The sequence below is a fragment of the Vicia villosa genome, linkage group LG6, assembly GCF_029867415.1.
Source record: "Vicia villosa cultivar HV-30 ecotype Madison, WI linkage group LG6, Vvil1.0, whole genome shotgun sequence".
Lineage (NCBI taxonomy): Eukaryota > Viridiplantae > Streptophyta > Magnoliopsida > Fabales > Fabaceae > Vicia > Vicia villosa.
In genome coordinates, this window is record NC_081185.1 from 156,268,496 (window position 1) to 156,290,610 (window position 22,115).

General features: G+C 36.0%; 4 protein-coding genes and 1 pseudogene across 4 annotated transcripts; 4 read left to right on the top strand and 1 right to left on the bottom strand.

The window, feature by feature from the left end:
• The first annotated feature begins 123 nt into the window (after positions 1 to 123).
• LOC131612897 (uncharacterized) lies at positions 124 to 3,482 on the top strand. The gene is made up of 11 exons (XM_058884645.1): positions 124 to 300; positions 710 to 855; positions 974 to 1,241; positions 1,321 to 1,539; positions 1,803 to 1,893; positions 1,983 to 2,109; positions 2,224 to 2,327; positions 2,415 to 2,535; positions 2,642 to 2,812; positions 2,898 to 2,957; positions 3,067 to 3,482. Exons 2-11 carry the CDS (start codon positions 715 to 717, stop codon positions 3,280 to 3,282), a joined length of 1,518 nt encoding a protein of 505 aa, XP_058740628.1. The 5' UTR covers positions 124 to 300; positions 710 to 714; the 3' UTR covers positions 3,283 to 3,482.
• A 498-nt stretch (positions 3,483 to 3,980) lies between these two features.
• LOC131612898 (uncharacterized) lies at positions 3,981 to 7,147 on the top strand. The gene is made up of 11 exons (XM_058884646.1): positions 3,981 to 4,150; positions 4,561 to 4,706; positions 4,825 to 5,092; positions 5,172 to 5,390; positions 5,654 to 5,744; positions 5,834 to 5,960; positions 6,075 to 6,178; positions 6,266 to 6,386; positions 6,493 to 6,663; positions 6,749 to 6,808; positions 6,918 to 7,147. Exons 2-11 carry the CDS (start codon positions 4,566 to 4,568, stop codon positions 7,131 to 7,133), a joined length of 1,518 nt encoding a protein of 505 aa, XP_058740629.1. The 5' UTR covers positions 3,981 to 4,150; positions 4,561 to 4,565; the 3' UTR covers positions 7,134 to 7,147.
• A 4,079-nt stretch (positions 7,148 to 11,226) lies between these two features.
• Positions 11,227 to 12,844, top strand: LOC131615076 (uncharacterized). Its single transcript, XM_058886588.1, has 4 exons — positions 11,227 to 11,392; positions 11,532 to 11,621; positions 11,719 to 12,160; positions 12,274 to 12,844. Exons 1-4 carry the CDS (start codon positions 11,227 to 11,229, stop codon positions 12,842 to 12,844), a joined length of 1,269 nt encoding a protein of 422 aa, XP_058742571.1.
• A 60-nt stretch (positions 12,845 to 12,904) lies between these two features.
• LOC131615077 (uncharacterized) lies at positions 12,905 to 16,891 on the top strand (annotated as a pseudogene).
• Positions 16,892 to 18,192: 1,301 nt separating this feature from the next.
• On the bottom strand, positions 18,193 to 19,159 carry LOC131612899 (acidic endochitinase-like). Its single transcript, XM_058884647.1, has one exon. The coding sequence runs from the start codon at positions 19,153 to 19,155 to the stop codon at positions 18,247 to 18,249; it is 909 nt and encodes a 302-aa protein (XP_058740630.1). The 5' UTR covers positions 19,156 to 19,159; the 3' UTR covers positions 18,193 to 18,246.
• Between the last annotated feature and the right edge of the window lie 2,956 nt (positions 19,160 to 22,115).

Genomic DNA, 22,115 nt, shown 5'->3' on the forward strand with positions numbered 1-22,115 from the left:
TGCAGTTTCGGTTTGGTTCGGTTCGGTTTTGCGGTTCTCTATTGGGCTGGTTTGGTTTTGAACACCCCTATTTGTGTGATTCTTATTGGACAACCTAGAAATATTTTGTACTACCAGCTTTTTCGTTTCACTTTTGTACTTCCATTCAAGGTAATACGTTTCCCTCCCTACAATATACCCACTCCATTCTCTGCAGAACTTACATTCAACTTTGGTAACCACACAACACAGAGGAACTTTAGGCGTTCAAAGCTTAGTCTCTCTTCCTCCTTTCCCTGTTCAACGTTTGTTAACCGGCAGGTATGAATAGCACCCACTAATCTGATTTTTTTTGCCATTTTCCTTTCGATTTTTCACGGACAACCTGTTTTGGTTTTTTTTTCTTTTTGATTTGTTGTTGTTGTTCCACTTAACACGACACGTGTTTTTGTTTCACTACTGATTCGTAAGGCCGGTTAAGAGTGGAAAGAAAAGCATTGGTATAGAAGCAAGAACAAAGCGTGAGCACCATGGGCGTTTTTTATTTTATTTGTTGTCTCTTACAACTTTACCGATTTTTTTCTGTTTAAGATAATTTTTTCACATCTATACTTGCTTTTCTTTTCTATAGATTTCTTTTCATGTGATGAGAAAACGTAACCACCCATAAAAGTTGTGTTGTTTTCTTCAGACTTTGCATTTGTTAATATATTCTTTCCATCTTATGTAGATAACATGTCAAGAGCTCCCATTTTCATTAAAGATCTTCTTAAGGGAAACCAGGTATGGAAAATGCACATTCGAGTTGTTGATCTGTGGGTTGTTATTGAGAAAAATGGAGCAAAACACCTTGAAGCCGTTATTCAGGATGCAAAGGTTGAGTTTTTCCTATTTTTTTGTCCTTCGGTGAACATTTACTTTGCATTTGGCCATTTTTTTACATTGACATCGATATGCGCTTATATAGTACGATGTTTTAATCTTCATTTCGCAGGGTGATAGGATTCACGTCGTCACATGGGGAAAAGACTTACAAGATTGGGTTGAGGTTTTGAAGGAGCATGAGACTTACTACCTTTACAATGGAGAGCCAATCGAGAACGATGGGCCTTTCAAGGTGTGTTCTAATCCACTCAAACTCATTTTCGGTGGAGGGACTACAATGACGAAGGTGGCAATACCTGAAATTCCTACTCACAGCTACAGTTTTATGCCTATTGGGAGCTTTCTCAATGGAGACTTCAAACATGACCACTTATATGGTACGATCTCACTTTCACCGCATTAAGTTTCACCATAATTAAGTTTCATACATGGATCTTTCTATACTGTACCCTGCAGATGTTATTGGCGTATTACAAGATGTTTTGAAGACCCAAACTGGAGGTGGTGGTAGGAAATCTTGTGTCAATGTATCCATACGTGATGTCGAAGGCAACGTCATTGAGCTGGTGTTATGGGAAGATTACGGCAAACAGTTCATCAACTACACTACCCCTAACAACTTTGCTGGTCCTACTATAATTGTATTGACACATGCATGGTGCAAGCCAAACACAGGTTTTCCTACTATAATTTCATTTTCTTATTATGCTATATATGTTGTTGAAATTTTGCTGGGTCTGTTATTTGTCATGTTAACCATATGTGAACATATATACATTTCTGATAATTTGAACACCAAATAGCATATTCCAAAAACTATTCAAATCATTGGACAAACTCAAAATTATCAATGTATCATTATGCTATGTCTGTTGGTTCATTATGATGCATCTGTTTTTTGGTATGTTAATATTTACTTGATACACTATACTTTTCAGTGTCGGGATTACTGTGTCTTTCCAACGCATGGAGCGGGTCTAAACTTTACATCAACATGGAACATCCACAAGTGGAAGAATTCAAAGCTAGGTAACAACATATCAACCTTAAACTAATAAAAAAATCGTACTCTTTGTATTATGAATATATGTTTCACTAATGTGATGTTTAAATCTCAGTTTTGGTGCCAACTTACCTGCCCCTTCCCAATCATTGACTGCTGATTCATCTGTTCAATCTGCTAACAATTTCTGGACGAAATTGTCCGAGGTGAAGAGTATCCGTGCGATATCTGAATTCGGAAGGGTATGCATATTTTTATATTATTGTATATTCATTCTATTTGGAATATAATCTAATTACAATGCAAACTCTAATTTCCTAAATCAACTGTGCTTTGTATACACTTTCACCCAATAGGACTGTTTTGCAACGACCATAGGGACTACCACTGGATTTAATCCCTCCAGGTTTGGATGGTATTTTGAATCTTCTGGAAATAACGATGCTGAACGCGTTACCAAGTGAGCTCCAAATCTTACCTTCCATTTAAGATTTAATCTTTCAATAGTTGCATTGATTAAAAACTGATTTGAACCTTTTATTTTTAGATTCAAACTTGAGGTGGAGGTTGAATATGATAACCATAAGGGGATCTTTGTTTTTTGGGATAAGGATTGTATCCCTTTTACTAAGTTGACTGCTCAGGAAATAAGAGATATTATGAAGAAGGTGAGTCTACTAAGGAGTTTGGTTTGTCTTATTTCATATCATTAATATAATTTTATATCATTAATATAATAATTCATGTGTATTAATTCTTGGTTGTTGACCATAGGCTGGAGAGGACAATCCTAAGATATGGCCTACTCACCTCGATGTTCTCTTGAATAGACAAATGGTCTTCCGTATCAAGTATCAATCACAATTCAGACGATTCTCCATCGTGAAAATACTCAACGAGGATGGCCTTTACAAAAAGTTTGATGACTACCTCACACCAGTTGAAGTAAGCAGCATCTTCTTAACGCATGTTTTTGCTCATTCTTAACACTTATTAGTTGTAAACAAATACCATTTATGTTTTTATATAGGGAGCTAATGCTGCTGTAATGGATGTGGAAACAGAATCTCCAGCTCTTATACCAAATCAAGTATGTTCATGCAGCATTTAATTTTTTTGAATATTGACTATATTCAATATTATAAGGATGTATCCCAAAACATTGCTCCTTCGTAACAGATTTTATATGTTTCATGTAGCTCACACAAACTTGCGAACCGTCAATTGTTGCTGAACCAGATTCGATTGCTACGCATACTGGGAGTCCTTCTGCAAGTTGCAGCAGTACTCCTGCCAAGAGGGATATTATGTCAACCTCAATTAACGACTTGATTCAGTTCGAAGAACTCACTCCTAAACAATCAGCCACTAAGGGCACCAAAGGAAAGAAGACCAAGCAATTCAAAAAGGATTAATATGGTGGGTTTATTTTAGCAATGAATCTCTTCTTATGGTGCATAATCTAGCATAACACCCTTTTGTAAGGATATCATCCAACTATTTTGTGCTCATTTTGTTGGCCAATTTCATCAAGAACTTGAAAATGCCATGTCTAATGTACTTTAACTCTTAAACTCATCATTAAGATACTTTTGTAATGAATCTTAAATGTTTAAGTCCCCTATATTAACTACTGTTTTATTCCATCATATCAGCTCCAATTATATATTGTCTAATGAAAAGTAAATCTAATGTCTGTTCTTTCAATTCCAATGAATATATAGGGCCATATGGATAGTAGATACATGTAGTAGGTTAGTGAGGATGACATGCAGCAGAATTGCAGCTATTTTAACACTTAGCTTGCTATTTCACCTATCTAATATGGGCATCTACCAAGCATGGTGCATATCAAGAGCAAATAACAGAATTCATGTTATACCCGCCTTACAAAAACTACTTATCTGATTTGCAGCCATGTATCTTTAATCAATATCTAAATATCCATCTCATCAGTTTAGGTACTTACTTACCAAATTAAATCAAAGATAAGTTATCAAAAACACATGCTAGGTATTTCTCACACACCTAAGATAAATGGTGATCATTTTAGTTCAATATTAGAATTGTTTAAAATGAGTAGTTAGTCAAAAACACCAGCTTTTTCGTTTCACTTTTGTACTTCCATTCAAGGTAATACGTTTCCCTCCCTACAATATACCCACTCCATTCTCTGCAGAACTTACATTCAACTTTGGTAACCACACAACACAGAGGAACTTTAGGCGTTCAAAGCTTAGTCTCTCTTCCTCCTTTCCCTGTTCAACGTTTGTTAACCGGCAGGTATGAATAGCACCCACTAATCTGATTTTTTTTGCCATTTTCCTTTCGATTTTTCACGGACAACCTGTTTTGGTTTTTTTTTTCTTTTTGATTTGTTGTTGTTGTTCCACTTAACACGACACGTGTTTTTGTTTCACTACTGATTCGTAAGGCCGGTTAAGAGTGGAAAGAAAAGCATTGGTATAGAAGCAAGAACAAAGCGTGAGCACCATGGGCGTTTTTTATTTTATTTGTTGTCTCTTACAACTTTACCGATTTTTTTCTGTTTAAGATAATTTTTTCACATCTATACTTGCTTTTCTTTTCTATAGATTTCTTTTCATGTGATGAGAAAACGTAACCACCCATAAAAGTTGTGTTGTTTTCTTCAGACTTTGCATTTGTTAATATATTCTTTCCATCTTATGTAGATAACATGTCAAGAGCTCCCATTTTCATTAAAGATCTTCTTAAGGGAAACCAGGTATGGAAAATGCACATTCGAGTTGTTGATCTGTGGGTTGTTATTGAGAAAAATGGAGCAAAACACCTTGAAGCCGTTATTCAGGATGCAAAGGTTGAGTTTTTCCTATTTTTTTGTCCTTCGGTGAACATTTACTTTGCATTTGGCCATTTTTTTACATTGACATCGATATGCGCTTATATAGTACGATGTTTTAATCTTCATTTCGCAGGGTGATAGGATTCACGTCGTCACATGGGGAAAAGACTTACAAGATTGGGTTGAGGTTTTGAAGGAGCATGAGACTTACTACCTTTACAATGGAGAGCCAATCGAGAACGATGGGCCTTTCAAGGTGTGTTCTAATCCACTCAAACTCATTTTCGGTGGAGGGACTACAATGACGAAGGTGGCAATACCTGAAATTCCTACTCACAGCTACAGTTTTATGCCTATTGGGAGCTTTCTCAATGGAGACTTCAAACATGACCACTTATATGGTACGATCTCACTTTCACCGCATTAAGTTTCACCATAATTAAGTTTCATACATGGATCTTTCTATACTGTACCCTGCAGATGTTATTGGCGTATTACAAGATGTTTTGAAGACCCAAACTGGAGGTGGTGGTAGGAAATCTTGTGTCAATGTATCCATACGTGATGTCGAAGGCAACGTCATTGAGCTGGTGTTATGGGAAGATTACGGCAAACAGTTCATCAACTACACTACCCCTAACAACTTTGCTGGTCCTACTATAATTGTATTGACACATGCATGGTGCAAGCCAAACACAGGTTTTCCTACTATAATTTCATTTTCTTATTATGCTATATATGTTGTTGAAATTTTGCTGGGTCTGTTATTTGTCATGTTAACCATATGTGAACATATATACATTTCTGATAATTTGAACACCAAATAGCATATTCCAAAAACTATTCAAATCATTGGACAAACTCAAAATTATCAATGTATCATTATGCTATGTCTGTTGGTTCATTATGATGCATCTGTTTTTTGGTATGTTAATATTTACTTGATACACTATACTTTTCAGTGTCGGGATTACTGTGTCTTTCCAACGCATGGAGCGGGTCTAAACTTTACATCAACATGGAACATCCACAAGTGGAAGAATTCAAAGCTAGGTAACAACATATCAACCTTAAACTAATAAAAAAATCGTACTCTTTGTATTATGAATATATGTTTCACTAATGTGATGTTTAAATCTCAGTTTTGGTGCCAACTTACCTGCCCCTTCCCAATCATTGACTGCTGATTCATCTGTTCAATCTGCTAACAATTTCTGGACGAAATTGTCCGAGGTGAAGAGTATCCGTGCGATATCTGAATTCGGAAGGGTATGCATATTTTTATATTATTGTATATTCATTCTATTTGGAATATAATCTAATTACAATGCAAACTCTAATTTCCTAAATCAACTGTGCTTTGTATACACTTTCACCCAATAGGACTGTTTTGCAACGACCATAGGGACTACCACTGGATTTAATCCCTCCAGGTTTGGATGGTATTTTGAATCTTCTGGAAATAACGATGCTGAACGCGTTACCAAGTGAGCTCCAAATCTTACCTTCCATTTAAGATTTAATCTTTCAATAGTTGCATTGATTAAAAACTGATTTGAACCTTTTATTTTTAGATTCAAACTTGAGGTGGAGGTTGAATATGATAACCATAAGGGGATCTTTGTTTTTTGGGATAAGGATTGTATCCCTTTTACTAAGTTGACTGCTCAGGAAATAAGAGATATTATGAAGAAGGTGAGTCTACTAAGGAGTTTGGTTTGTCTTATTTCATATCATTAATATAATTTTATATCATTAATATAATAATTCATGTGTATTAATTCTTGGTTGTTGACCATAGGCTGGAGAGGACAATCCTAAGATATGGCCTACTCACCTCGATGTTCTCTTGAATAGACAAATGGTCTTCCGTATCAAGTATCAATCACAATTCAGACGATTCTCCATCGTGAAAATACTCAACGAGGATGGCCTTTACAAAAAGTTTGATGACTACCTCACACCAGTTGAAGTAAGCAGCATCTTCTTAACGCATGTTTTTGCTCATTCTTAACACTTATTAGTTGTAAACAAATACCATTTATGTTTTTATATAGGGAGCTAATGCTGCTGTAATGGATGTGGAAACAGAATCTCCAGCTCTTATACCAAATCAAGTATGTTCATGCAGCATTTAATTTTTTTGAATATTGACTATATTCAATATTATAAGGATGTATCCCAAAACATTGCTCCTTCGTAACAGATTTTATATGTTTCATGTAGCTCACACAAACTTGCGAACCGTCAATTGTTGCTGAACCAGATTCGATTGCTACGCATACTGGGAGTCCTTCTGCAAGTTGCAGCAGTACTCCTGCCAAGAGGGATATTATGTCAACCTCAATTAACGACTTGATTCAGTTCGAAGAACTCACTCCTAAACAATCAGCCACTAAGGGCACCAAAGGAAAGAAGACCAAGCAATTCAAAAAGGATTAATATGGTGGGTTTATTTTAGCAATGAATCTCTTCTTATGGTGATAAGTAGTTATTGTAGTGCATGTATTGAGAAAAAATACTTAGATATTGATCAAATAATGTTTTGTTAAATAATTAAAATGCTGTTTGACAAAACACTAAAAATGCATTTTAAGTGTTTTGTTAAATAATTTTCTGTTAAACACTGAAACTGCAAATCAAATAATGAATTATTAAATAAGCCATGTTTTGTTCAATAATGTTCTTTTACAAAAAAACAATATTTTAATTCAATATAGGATTTATGTTTATGTGTAGTTTTTATGTCTGCTGCACGTGGTTATAGTTATAGCTGATAAATTCAATATAGGATGGAACTATTATAGAATGAAAATCTCACTTTCAAGTGCAAAATGGGAATGTTACATGTATATGCATTAATTATGAGTGTTTAAATATGAACCAATTCCTGACATATTATGAACAACTTGTGTTTGGCTTGCACTAGCTCATTTGCATATTCCAAATAGAAATCTCACCTATCTAATATGGGCAATATTTTAAGTGTTTTGCAGTTTGAGTTTTTTATTAAATTTTGTTCTGTTATCTCAATCGGATTCAATGGGAACATCTTTTATTGTATGTATTTTTATTGTTTAAATCTGTTTTGTTAATTCTTCTAAGTTTCTCTAACTTTTCCTTTCAATCCTCATTTTTGGGAAACCGAACAGGGTCTATGTTTAGACAGCTTTGCAGCAGCTTGGATGATCAAGTGTATTTCTCACCAAATCTGCCGGTTATCAACTTTACCTCTTGTGTAAACCAGGCTGTCACAATTTTCTTTCATTGGAAACAACATCCAGTGATATTAGGATTGCAGATTTCTGCCACATCTATGCTGCTTCGTAGTACAAAAGGCCATGATTATGGTAAACACTTTAGCTTAAAGTCACTTCAACCTTAAATGCATGGGGCTTTGCAATACGGTAAGTCAAACCATTATACTTTCAATTTTACTTTTTCCATTGCCATTTTAATGTTTAGTCTGTTTAAAAGTTACCATTCTTGAGGTCTATGGCACACATGTAGACTTTTAGATACAAACAAATTTCAATTTTGCAACAGCTAAATCATTTTATTTATTTACTTGACAATTTCAGCTAAGGATTTGACAGTCCTATATGCTACACTTTAATATATTTTAAAATTTATACATGGCCTTTGTACAAAACGTGTCAGTAGAAGTGTATTAAAAATACACTTTGATTTAGCTATATTTTTGACAGTCCTATATGCTACACTTTGATCCACTTTGATTTTATTATATTTTTGAAACAAGTTTTTTAGATACTTGATTATAGATAAAGATTTCATTTAAAATTAAAAATTAGATGTGTTCACGAAAATCAACATAACTTAGGCAATGTGAAACTTTTAATGAATAAGTCAATTACCTAACATACCTTGAACAAGGAAAATAATGGCTCAGAATTATGGGATGCCTGTGTTGCAAGTGTGGACACATCTCCCATACTGTTAACAACATACATAGAGATTTTCAGGTAAACCATCTTCATTGTTGTTAAAATCGGAAAATCAATGGAAACTATAAAACATATCTACTCTTCCTGTCAATGTTAATGTCTTGGATGCACTACAATTGAGATTATACAAAAATATAAACACTTATGCTTCCCTTATAAACAAATGAAGCTAAGCTTGATAGAGGAACACCTTATGCTGGTTTACTATGTTGTACATAAATAAGTTGTGGGGGGCCTGGGTTACTCACCTTAGTTTGAATGCTCTCCAAAGGTTTGGCCTCAAGTTATTCTGTGAATTCATTCCAACCTGTTGTTGAAACATGTGTTACTTACCTCTCATTATGGTCATTTTATAATAATCTGAAAGAGTAGACAACTTACCATTAATTCAGTTGGTGGGACTCATTTATTTTGAGCAACTACCAAGTTATATTTGTTTATGGCATGAACTTTAATCGTTTTTAACAAACCAAACTTTACACTCTGCCATTGGGAGACTACATGTATAGTAATTTGCATTGGTTGGTGTACACATAATAGTTATGTTGGGTGTTGTAGGTGTAAATGGCATTAGTTCATTTGTCTTTTAATTACACCTACTAATTGAATTCATTGGAATTTTGCTTGATTGTTGTAGGTTTAGGGTGTTGCCAACTATGGACCCTTCTGACAGAAAACTTTACGAGAAAAAGGCACGATCAAAAAGATCGTTGATTTTGAAAGAGAATCGTTCCAAACGTCAAAAACGTAATCCTGAACAACTACTGCCTGGTGATACCGTGATGAATACTCCAATGACAAAAACACTGAGGCAGCCTTTGCTCGATTTGACCGCATCGTTTAATAACATTAATGACAACGCTCAAACAACTGGAACGCCTGTTGTCTTAAGTGCACGTTTCGAAGGTTCAGAACCTAGCATATCAAGACACAATTTTAAGACAAATTTCAGGTCCTGCCAGCTGGAAACTTTGGGAAGAAATCTATTTTCCAATTTTGCATCCAGCTCTAATACGAAGGAAAATGATGTACTTATTCCTTCCTCTAATGTTGAACCGTCGCCTGAGCAAGAAAGCATCGTCATTGAGGCTGGAAGTTCGTCGAATATATCCACGTTAGTTACTTCTATTGACTTCTTTTGAACAACTTTAATTATTTAGTAAACATAGTTGGCTAACCAAACTCAAATGGGAGGTAGTGTCCCAGTTCATATTAACTTGTGTGTCAAGTAAAGCTTGATCCAAATAACTCAAGTTTCGTATAGTAGACATTATCCTGTAGAAACTGTGATATAGGCTGGATACATATATAACCATTTAACCATTTACTAAGCTTTTTACATATATAACCATTTACTAAGCTTTTAGATATATAGCATCTATTATACATAATTTTGATAATGATTTTCATGGCTTTATTTCTCAACAGAGCTACAGCAACTAACAGACCAGGTCGGGGTAGGCCCAAGAATCAACACGGAATCCCAAATATGGCAAGGAACTTGACCAGACAGTTTGCTATACCAGCAGCGGATGGGAATGCCACGCCGAATCCGTATCTCGGGACGGACACACAAAATAGGTACAACAATGCCACTGCCCTAATTTGAAGATGTTCCTTCATTTACCGTATTTTCCTTAGCCATCTAAGCAACATTTTTTTATTTTATCAGGAGTCCAAATGTGATTATAGAATTAGGTGACTACATTATTATAATAGTTTTGTGGTATTTACTTTTATAGGTTCAACGGCCCAATGTTACCCATCCCACATTTCTTAAAATGTATTTGACTCTTAGAGTTCACTTTTGCATAGATAAAAAGTGTTTTTTCTTCTGGAAATACACATTTGGCCTGGAGAAAATGTTTTTCTTTTCATGTATATTTCCAAGTGATACTGTAGTGTAAGAACTTTTTGGACCATTTTTATAAGATCTCCTATTTTTCTATAACTCTGTCTGACTTAAAAATGAATTACTGTTATGATCGATATTGCAAAAATAATAAAGTGGTTGTAGCGACGAACACACTAAATAGGTACAACAATGCCACTGCCCTGATTTGATGAAGTTCCATCACTTGCAGTATTTTTCTATGCCATCTAAGCAACATTTTTTTAGACCAAATGTGATTATATATAGGTGGCTACATTATTATAATATATTGCAGAAGGTTTTTAATGCACTTAGTGGTTCTTATTGAAGCCAACAAAATTTGCATCATTCATACATCCTTAGTTAGTTTAGCAGTATTCCAGCCTCTATGGATAATTAATAAGTGCCAACTTCATGAATTGGATGTTATCAACAGGTCTGCAACAGTTCCCAAGCCATCTAGGGGGAGGCCGAGAAAACAATTGCCCGATTCATTCCTGCAATTGGGAGGAAACAGAATGCTCAATATCCATACCATGAATATGGGGCAGTCTACTGCAGCTTTTACACCCCGTGCAAGGTACCAATCATCATGTACTTTATTTAATACATATATGACTATATAATAATCACTTTTAAGACTTTTATGAACTGCAGGAATGTGTTTACAACATGAGCACCTGGAGTTGACATAGCTATGGATAGAAACAAGTCTATTAATGAAGGCAATGTGTCGTCGTTGTCACAATCCACTAACAACCACCATCGTAGAACGGAGACAACATGTCCCATTTTTACACCTACAGTCAACATGGATTTTAATAGCGACTCTGACAATGATAGCGACTACGACCCTTTTGCAGGTATGTTTAATACTACGTTCGGTCACTCAAAAGTATTTTCATAAAACATTTTTTGAATTTAGATTTCTATTTGAAATACATATCTAAATAATACCTCAAAAGAAGATAATGTATAATTAAATGTCTTTGTTGATAACAGCCTACCTATCTGAAGATGATAACTGTTCGGAGTCAGACGAATATGAAGCACCTTTTTCAATCAACTATAGCGCAGCGGGGTATTCAGAAGGTCAGCTTTTTTCACCAGAACATTTAGTTTCCAGCTAACACTATTGTGCCACAAAATAGTTCCTTTTCTAACATTGATACATTGTTTGCTTATGTAGAATATTACGATATCGGTTCCCCTCTTATAGAATGTGGCTATTGTAAAGCAATGATGTGGTATCAAGAGAGGATGCACAAAAGTACACATTCAGCAAACCCAAAGTTTATGATGTGTTGTGGAAACGGAAAAGTTGAACTACCAATCCTAAGACAGCCTCCGGAACAGCTTGCAAAACTTTTGTTTGATCATGACAATACGGTGAGCAAGAAGTTTCAACAACATATCCGACTTTACAATATGATGTTTGCATTTACATCACCGGGAGCCAAGTTTGACAACCGTTTTAACGATGGCCGTGGTCCCCCAACCATGAGGATACAAGGTCAAACATGTCATCGAATAGGAAGTTTGTTGCCTCCGCAAGGTGGAAAACCGAAATTTGCTCAATTATATTTTTATGACACCGAAAATGAGGTGGAAAACCGGATGCATGGCCTAAGGTAATTACCTGTTATTACTCACTGTTTTTGGTTGTAAGCTGAATTATATAATGTAGTTATTTCTTCTTGGTAATGTACTGTTTTTGTTAATGAAAGTTTGTTTGGATTGCAAGGAACAAAGAGATCATTGATCCTGCTGTCGTCAACCAGTTGTCCAGTATGCTTTATGAATTCAATCCCCATGCTAAGAGCTTTCAAATGGCGAGACAATGGTTAAATGGTGGGGACACTCAAAACCTGAAGCTACGACTTATTTCTAGCCGATCCACCGATGGGAGAGTGTATAATCAACCTACTGTGTCTGAAGTTGCAGCCTTGGTTGTTGGTGATATTGACACGGCAGAAATGCGGGATATCATAATGCAAACAAGAGGAGGACGACTTCAGAGAATCAACGAACTCCATGCCGCTTACATGGCTTACCAGTATCCTTTGATTTTTCCTTATGGTGAGGACGGTTATAGACCAGATGTCGCTCATAGGGACTTGCCTGTCAACGAAAATAGCATGAGGAATAGGCTCACAATTCGCGAATTTCTTGCCTTCCGCATTCAAACCAGGTTAAACGAAGCTAAGACTTTGTTATCTTCTAGAAGGTTGTTCCAACAATTTCTGGTCGATGGTTACACTATGTTGGAGTCCGAGAAACTTGAATGGCTAAGGAAAAATCAACCAAAGCTTTGAGTGTCCAAGTACAACTCTTTAAATGAAGAGGGAGAGCAGAGTCAAAATCCAGGTTTAAGCATGGGCAAACGAGTTGTTTTGCCTTCGTCCTTTGTTGGCGGACGTCGATTTATGGACCAACTTTACTATGACGGTATGGCTATATGCAGTAAAGTTGGCTTTCCAGATTTGTTTATTACCTTTACCTGTAATCCAAATTGGCCTGAGATTCAGAGAGTACTCGGACCTCTTCATTTGAAGCCTCAAGATCGACCTGATATCATTTCAAGAGTGTTCAAAATCAAGTTTGATCAATTGCTTACAGATTTAACCAAAAAAGGAGTTCTTGGGAAAGTACTTGCTTGTGAGTTTTTTTTCCCTAAACTTTGATTTCCTTATATAAATTCTAACAGTAATGCTAATTTGTTTTTGCTTTTCCATTGGTAGATATGTATACCATTGAGTTTCAAAAGAGAGGATTGCCTCATGCCCATATATTGATCTTCTTGCATCCTTCAAACAAATATCCAGGTCCAGAAGACATTGATAAGATCATCAGTGCTGAAGTGCCCGATCCCGAAACACACCCTCGATTGTATAAAATAGTCAAATCTCACATGGTTCATGGTCCTTGTGGTTTGGCAAATCCCAACGCACCTTGCACAAAAGATATGAGGTGCACCAAGTTTTACCCTAAGAAATTTCAACCTACGACTATAGTGGACCAAGACGGCTATCCGGTTTATAGGAGAAGAAACAACGGACACACAATCGAAAAAAATGGCATCATCTTTCATAGTGGTCATGTTGTTCCTCACAATCCAAGTTTGTTGTTGAAGTACGAAGCCCATATTAACATGGAATGGTGCAACCAAAGTACTTCTATCAAATACCTTTTCAAATATATAAACAAGGGTTCCGATAGAATTTCAGCAATCATTCAAGGCCAAGACAAAAACAACGTTGACGAGATCAAGCAATATTTGGATTGTCGATACATCTCCCCGAGTGAGGCATGTTGGAGGATATTTTCTTATTCCATACATGGCAGAAAACCAGCAGTAGAGAGATTATTTTTTCACATGGAAGGTGAAAACTCTGTGTACTACAAAGACTACGAGCAGGTTGGTGATGTGTTGCTCAAACCAAGTGTGACAGAGTCTATGTTTACAGCTTGGTTCGAGGCTAACAAAATCTATGAAGAGGGAAGATCACTAACTTATGGAGACTTTGTTTCTAAATTTGTTTATCATAAACGAAGTAGAAGTTGGAAACCTAGGAAACGAGGGTATACCATTGGTCGCCTCATTTGGGTTCCTCAAAGCACTGGCGAGTTGTTTTATTTAAGGATGATGCTTACCGTCAAAAAAGGTCCTCTATGCTATCAAGACATCAAGACGGTTGACGGTAAAAAACTCAAAACTTTTAGAGATGCATGTTTTGAGATGGGATTTTTACAAGATGATCGTGAGTTTGTCGAGGCCATCAAAGAGGCGCATCATTGGGGTTCAGGTCCATTTTTACGCAAGCTCTTCGTGACAATGTTGCTATCATCATCCATGGATAGACCCGACCATGTTTGGAGAAAGACTTGGAGATATTTATCGGATGGCATTCTTTATGATCAACGCGTTTTCACGGGAAATCAAGGTATTTTAGCTTTACTATAATTTTAATTTGTGTTTCAATTTTGTGTGAGCTTTTAAAGTTTCTCACTAGGCATGAATCTTGGAACCTGTTATGTATTCTTTTGTAACAGATTGAGTTAGTGGACCGTGAAAACGCTATGCAATGATGTTTCATATTTGGCTAGGCACCAGTACCCATTCGTCTCATGTAAAATATGGGACATGGCACTTCTTTTAAAAAACTGCATATAATTATTCACGTCAGCACATCTTTCCCCAACCATAAATAACTGCATATAGCCATTAAAGAATTTGCAAGTAGGTTGTTTTATAGGATGCATCAATACACTGCTGCACTATGGATTTACATCACATTTTAATATGTAATACGCCTGATCAGTATGAGGTTTCCATTAATGCCTTATAACATGTGCTTTACATGCAATGGTTCTTTATAACACGTGTTGTATCACAAATATTTGGTATCACTCGAAACTAACAATTTATAAACATTTGAAATATGTGTGTAAAAGGTAATTAATTGAATTGTTGCTTTTTTTTTTTTTCGTAGCGCTGACAATGAGTGATGCTGAACTAAAAGAACGAACACTGATGGCTATTGAAACACTCTTGCAAAATAATAACCGAAGTTTGGAAGACTTCAAGACAATGCCATATCCGAAAGATTATGTTGAATCCTTTACAGGAAATAGGCTACTTTATGATGAACGTCAATATGATGTTGTTGCTCAACAACAATTATTTGAAAGTTTGTACGCTTCTCTTACAGGTATTAAGACCCTATTATATATGCAAATTTACAAGTTTTAAACTATCAATCGTAATTAACATCTCTATTGGAATACATCTCTATACATAGATGAGCAAAGAAGCATTTTTGAGGAAATCATGGATGCTGTAGAAAAGCAACAAGGCGGTGTGTTTTTTTTATATGGCTACGGTGGTACTGGTAAGACCTTCATGTGGAACACTTTATCAGCATCTCTTAGGTCTAAGAAAAAAATTGTTTTGCCTGTTGCTTCAAGTGGGATTGCAAGTTTGTTGTTACCAGGTGGAAGAACAGCTCATTCTAGATTTAAGATTCCTGTACCTACCTTAGAAACTTCTATTTGCAACATTGAGAAACAAGATGATCTTGCTGAGCTTCTAAAGATGACAGATCTTATCATATGGGATGAGGCTCCTATGGCTAACAAGTTTTGCTTCGAATCACTTGACAAGTCCTTAAAAGATATTATGAGTGGAACCACACATGCATCTAAGAGAATTTTTGGAGGTAAGGTCGTTGTGTTTGGTGGTGACTTCCGACAAATCCTCCCTGTTATACCAAGAGGTACTAGATCTGATATTATCCATGCAACAATCAATGCTTCTTATATTTGGGATCATTGTAGAGTATTGAGGCTTACAAAGAACATGCGCTTGCAAACTGGTCAACCTACTTCAACAAATGATGAGATAAGGAATTTTTCCGAGTGGATTTTAAAAATTGGGGATGGGACCATGTGTGAGCCAAATGATGGTTATGCTGATATTCCTATTCCAGATGAGTTCTTAATTACCAACTTCACAGATCCCATTAAAGCAATTGTTGAAGATACGTACCCTGATCTCATGGATAACTATCTTGATTCCAATTATCTTCAAAGTCGTGCGATCTTAGCTTCAACAATCGAAGTTGTTGATGATATCAACCAATATATAACAAACCTTCTTCCAGGTATTAAATTGCACTTATTTCAATCTATTTCGGATAATACTAGAGACATTTTTTTATACCTTATAAGACTATTGTTGCCAAAATATATCGACTAAATTTAGCTATTTTTCAATGCATGTAGGAGAAGAGAAAGAGTACTTTAGTAGTGATTCTATTGATAGATCTGATGCAAATAGCTTTGATGCATTCGAGCATGTAACACCCGAGTTCCTAAATGCCCTTAAAACTTCGGGGTTGCCTAACCATTCAATCAGGTTGAAAGTTGGGGCCACTATTATGTTAATGCGCAACCTAGATCAGTTTGAAGGTTTGTGCAACGGTACAAGGCTCACTGTTACCAGGCTTGCTCCTCATGTCATTGAAGCCAAGATAATTTCTGGAAAAAATATTGGTAACTTATTTTATATTCCTAGAATGTCTTTGTCCCCTTCACAATCACCATGACCATTCAAATTGGTCAGACGCCAATTTCCAATTATTGTTTCCTTTGCCATGACTATTAACAAGTCTCAGGGTCAATCACTTGACAATGTGGGTTTGTACTTGCCAAAAGAAGTTTTTAGCCATGGCCAATTATATGTTGCTATCTCAAGAGTTAAATCCAAAAAGGGGTTAAGAATTCTTATTCATGACAAAGAGAAACAACCTATGCTTTCAACAACTAATGTTGTATTCAAAGAAGTCTTCCATAACATTTGAAAGGTGTGCTTTTATAAATAGAAGCTTATTATGCCGTTAACATAATAATAGCCCTTATTGTTGTTCGGTACATCTCCCATATATAATTTGTTTTGATTTCCTTGCTATTTCAGGTTCAAACAAAGTCTTGATTTTGGAGATTCATGTTGCAAAGATGTTTTATTTTATTAGCCTTTGTTACATATTTTGTAATCTCAGTCAAATTCATATGCAAAAACAAGTGTGTTGACTTTAACACTCCTATTGTAATGATTTGACTTTATCAATTTCAAATTTCTTGGTTTACCGTTTTTGCGTCTGAAATATAACGTGTTTTTATCATCGACTTATTAAATTAATTAGTTTTTTCCATGAATTAACAAAACATATCAATATTACCCGTGCGGCAGCACGGGTTTGTTACTAGTTGTAGCAAATAAAAAAAACTAACAAAGTTATTTCTATAATTGAAAAACAATTCTTGATTATCTAATTGGTTAGTGCGAGTGTATGATGATTTGATGAATAAAATTAAATATTATCAATGTACCAATAAAAAAATTAAATATTACCAAATTCAATTTAAATTAATATTATAGAGCTTAAAACAAAATAAAAACAGTAAAAAATATTTGCATGGAAAATATAATACAGATATTGAGTCCATTATGCAAATTGACGCAAGAAATTTTAGCGGGTGGACAACAATCTCTTTTGGTTGGGTTCGGGTGAAAAAAATTCAATTCGATCAAATCAACTATTGAGATATTGCTAGATAAAATCGTCTGACTTGTATATTAACGACCGTTTTTGTTTAAATGAATTGTTGAATATGTAGATAGATTGTTATGGCTTGCAAATCTAAAAGAAGAGATGGCAGGTCGAAAATCTCGATTCAGTCTGCTGAAAATAAATAGTAAATTAAATCGGGAAGCTTAACTAGTTTTATCACCCTTAGATCTAATATTTTAATTTTGAGATAGCTCAAACATGTCAATTTGTCCAATTTTTTTATCCCTTTATATTTTTCCATTTAATTCTAAGTTATTAAATCCAAAAACGTTAGAAATAGTGTATCTATTTTTTTTCAACAAATTCTTCATTTATAGACATTGATTCAAATACATGATAAATAACATTGAATTGTTTGTCTCTAATATGATTGGAGTAGTGAATGAATATCTAAATATCACTTTTATCTAATTTTGAAACAAGAAATGTGCTCAACAGTCCAAATTCAGTAGCAATCAGTATTCATCAATTAATTGAAACAAAACTTTATTAATCACCTTGACTTACCAATCCAAACTCATTACAACAACTTGCATTTATTTATACATACATCTTAAACAAAGTAAAATGACCTTAAGCAAAGCTCAAACAAAGCCCTTAATGATCCTACCATAACCATTCTGCTTATCAGCAAACCTATCCCAAAGCATAACCCCTCCATACTTACTTGACCTCTTAACAAAAGGCAACACTTGACTTACAAGCACACGTGTCGGCACAAAACCACTACTAGCACTTGACAAAGAGGCAGGAACACCAACATAAATCTTACTAACCTTAACAGTCGAAATCCATTGGTTCCAAGATTTTTGGAACTTGTTAGGGTTGCTAGAATCATACTGACAAGGTCCATTGTTGTAAAACTGAACCCAAACATAATCAAATAGTCCTGTTGATAATGCACTTTTGAGATTTTGATCAGGGAAAGGACATTGAGGTGCAGCTGTTAAGTACACTTTTTTGTTCCCTCTATGTTGAGATTGAAAGAGTCTTCTTGCAAGCTCACTATAGAAAACTTCACCACCACCAACTTCAATGTCAAAATCTACACCATCCAACACAGCATCACCTAAAGGTCTTGATCTTGATGTCCCTCCTAGGAAATTGTTCCATATGAAATCTCCAACGATCCTAGCATCTTCATTGGATGACAAAGAGTAGCCTCCGACTCCGCCGCCGATTGAGAGAATGATTATGATGCCTTTCTTTTGGCAGTTTTTTATGTCTATGCTCAAACTTTTGCAACCATTTGATAAAGGGTTACAATGGCCTGCTAGATTGAGTTGAGGTTTGCGACCGTTTCCAAATATTGCTAGAAATGCTATGTTCACAATTTTGTAGAGTCCGGTGTTGCATGTTTGTGTTAATGAACCTTCTCTCTCGTTTTGACCCCAATAAACAACTATGTCTCCAGCATTTGTACTAGTAAACAAGGTGAGGAAAATTAAGAGAAAGAGAGTTGGATTTGAAAGGCTACATGTTTCATTGCCCATTGGAGTATCTTAATTGATTTTTATGCTTGTTAGACTAATAAGGAACCAATTTATAGAGGCCAGGGAATAATGTTTTTTGTTTTTTTGTTTTTCTGAATAATTACCAGCAACTCATCCTCAAATTATAGCATATTGTAATATTACAGAGTAATCAAGAATAATTAGAACGGTGTACCTTTTAGAACCTTTTAGAATTGGAAGACCTTTTGAATTGAGACACCATCAAAGAGAATGAGTATGAGAGGATTACTACCCTCATTGCCGTTTAGGGTTTTCACAGTATGTTAATCGTCTAATGGGGCAATGCTTAAATAACTAAACGGTTGAGGGCAGAGACCTCTCATTGGGCTTAACTGAATGGTCCAACCCATCACGGTCCATTCAGACACAAAGCCCAATCAAACAATCCATCAAGAATTAGTGTTTAATAACATTTGACCATAATATAATTAATTAATAATTAATTATTTCAATCCATATTTGATTAATTAAATAATTAATCTAACAATCTCCCACTTGGATGACAATAATTAATTATTAAAAATATTGATTCTAATATTAGAATAGTTGAGGTGGATATAACGCAAAAGCCCAGGGATACCATCTGCATCAAGGATCATGTGGGGAAGAAAATTGAGCAGAAAGTTGAATATGAATGGAGGCCTCGCTATTGTCACTCATGTTTGAAAGTTGGCCATGACTGCTCACAACAGAAGGCTCCTATGAAACAGGTTCCCAAAGTGTGGAGAATGAAAGATAAAGTTGAAGACCCTAAGCAAGGAGAGAGTGTGGAGACACATAACTTCAGTGCTAGCCCTAGCAATACTGCAGTAGAAGTACCAGAGGGACAAAAAGATGCATTGAGTGAGGACAATTGGACAGTGGTGACCAAGAAAGGTAAAACACCCATGACCACACCTAGGAATGATCCGGTGATATTCACAAACCCGTTTACCCACCTTAGGATTGGAGATGGTCCTATAGGAGGGCAAAATCCTGATCAATGATCTGCACTTGGAATGTGAGGGGTATTAATAAAGAGGCTAGGCATCGTGAGGTTAACTCCTACCTCAATAAATTCAATGTTCCAGTGGTAGCCTTGTTGGAGACTCGTGTCAAGAAGCAGAATGCTGATAGAATAAGAAAGCAGTTTGGTAATAAATGGGAATTTGCAGACAACTATGACTACCATGAAAATGGTAGAATTTGGGTGATGTGGAGCTCCCAGGATATTAACCTGCATATAGTGCAAATGGATGAGCAACATATACATGCTGAGGTTTGTGATTTGAACCATAATCTTCTCTATTGCCTTACTGTTGTGTATGCCTTTAATCAATTGGAGAAGAGGAAGCTTCTTTGGCATGTTATGGCAACTATAGGAGGTTCTATGGTTCACCCCTGGATTGCTATGGGAGATTACAATAATGTAATCACTAACAAGGACAGGGTTGGAGGTAATAGTGTTACTGAGAGGGAATATAGAGACTTGACCCTTATGATGCATACCAGTGGCCTATTTGAAGCTAGTACTAAGGGAGGACATTTTACCTGGTCAAACAATCAAACAGATGTCATATACTCTAGGATTGATCATATGCTAGGTAATGTGGCTTGGTTTCAAAAGTACCCTGAGGCCATTGTGGAGGTTTTGGCTCCTAGTATCTCTGACCATGCTCCCATCAGGGTCAGGACTGATCAGCAAACATCTCCTAAGGGGTATATGTTTAAATTTCTCAACTGCATCACACATGACCCTGCTTACACACAGGTTGTCCAAGAGAGTTGGAGAAATAATGTTCCTGGTACAGCTATGCATAGATTGTGGAGTAAGTTAAGAAGATTGCAGCCAGCTCTCAAACCTCTTATTAAGAAGAATACTGATATTCAGAAACAGATTCATCAGGCAAGGCAAGAGTTGCTGAAGGCTCAAGAACAACTTACTAGTGCTTTGTTTGATTTGCAGCTTAGAGAGAGAGTCAAGACCTGGCAGGACAAAATTACTCAGTTGCACCATCAGGAGGAACAAATCCTTATGCAGAAATCTAAAGTAACTTGGCTCCAGCTTGGGGATGCTAACAATGCATATTTCCATGCATTAGTGAAGGAGAAAAATAGACAAAAGGGATTACATGTTCTTACAGCTTTGGATGGAAGCAGGTTATCTACAGGTGAACAAATTGAAGAGGAGATCCTTGGGTTTTACACAAACCTGGTAGGCACAAAAGCTCCAGAACTCAAGGGTATAGACATTCCTGCCATTAGAAAGGGTAAGCTGCTGACCAAAGAGAATGCTCATCTGCTAATTAAACCTGTCCTTGAGGAGGAAATCTGGAAGGCTGTTAAGAGTTTGGGAGACACAAAAGCACCAGGTATTGATGGTTTCACTGCTCATTTCTTTAAGAAATCTTGGAAGATTGTTAGAGTGGATGTAATAGAGGCTGTGCAGGAGTTTTTTAGAAGTAGCAAGATGCATAAGGCAGTTAATTGCTCTCTTATTACTCTTATACCTAAATCATCAGAAGCCAAGACTGTGAAAGATATGAGGCCCATATCCTGTTGTACTACAATTTACAAAGTCATCTCAAAAATTCTCACTGCTAGATTGGGGAGGGTGATTGACACTGTGGTTGATGATAGCCAATCAGCATTCATCCCTGGCAAGGTTATTCATGATAACATTATGCTGGCACAGGAATTGGTTAGAGGATACAATAGGAAAAACTTGTCTCCTAGGTGTATGATCCAGATGGACATCCAGAAAGCATATGACACTGTGGACTGGGATGCTCTACACCATATCATTCTTGAACTTGGCTTCCCCCATGTTTTTGTTAATTGGATCATGGCTTGTGTCAGAGGTGTCTCTTACAGGTTCTCAATCAATGGCAGCCAGTCTAGAATATTGAAAGCACAAAGGGGCCTGAGACAAGGAGACCCCATATCTCCTCTTCTCTTTG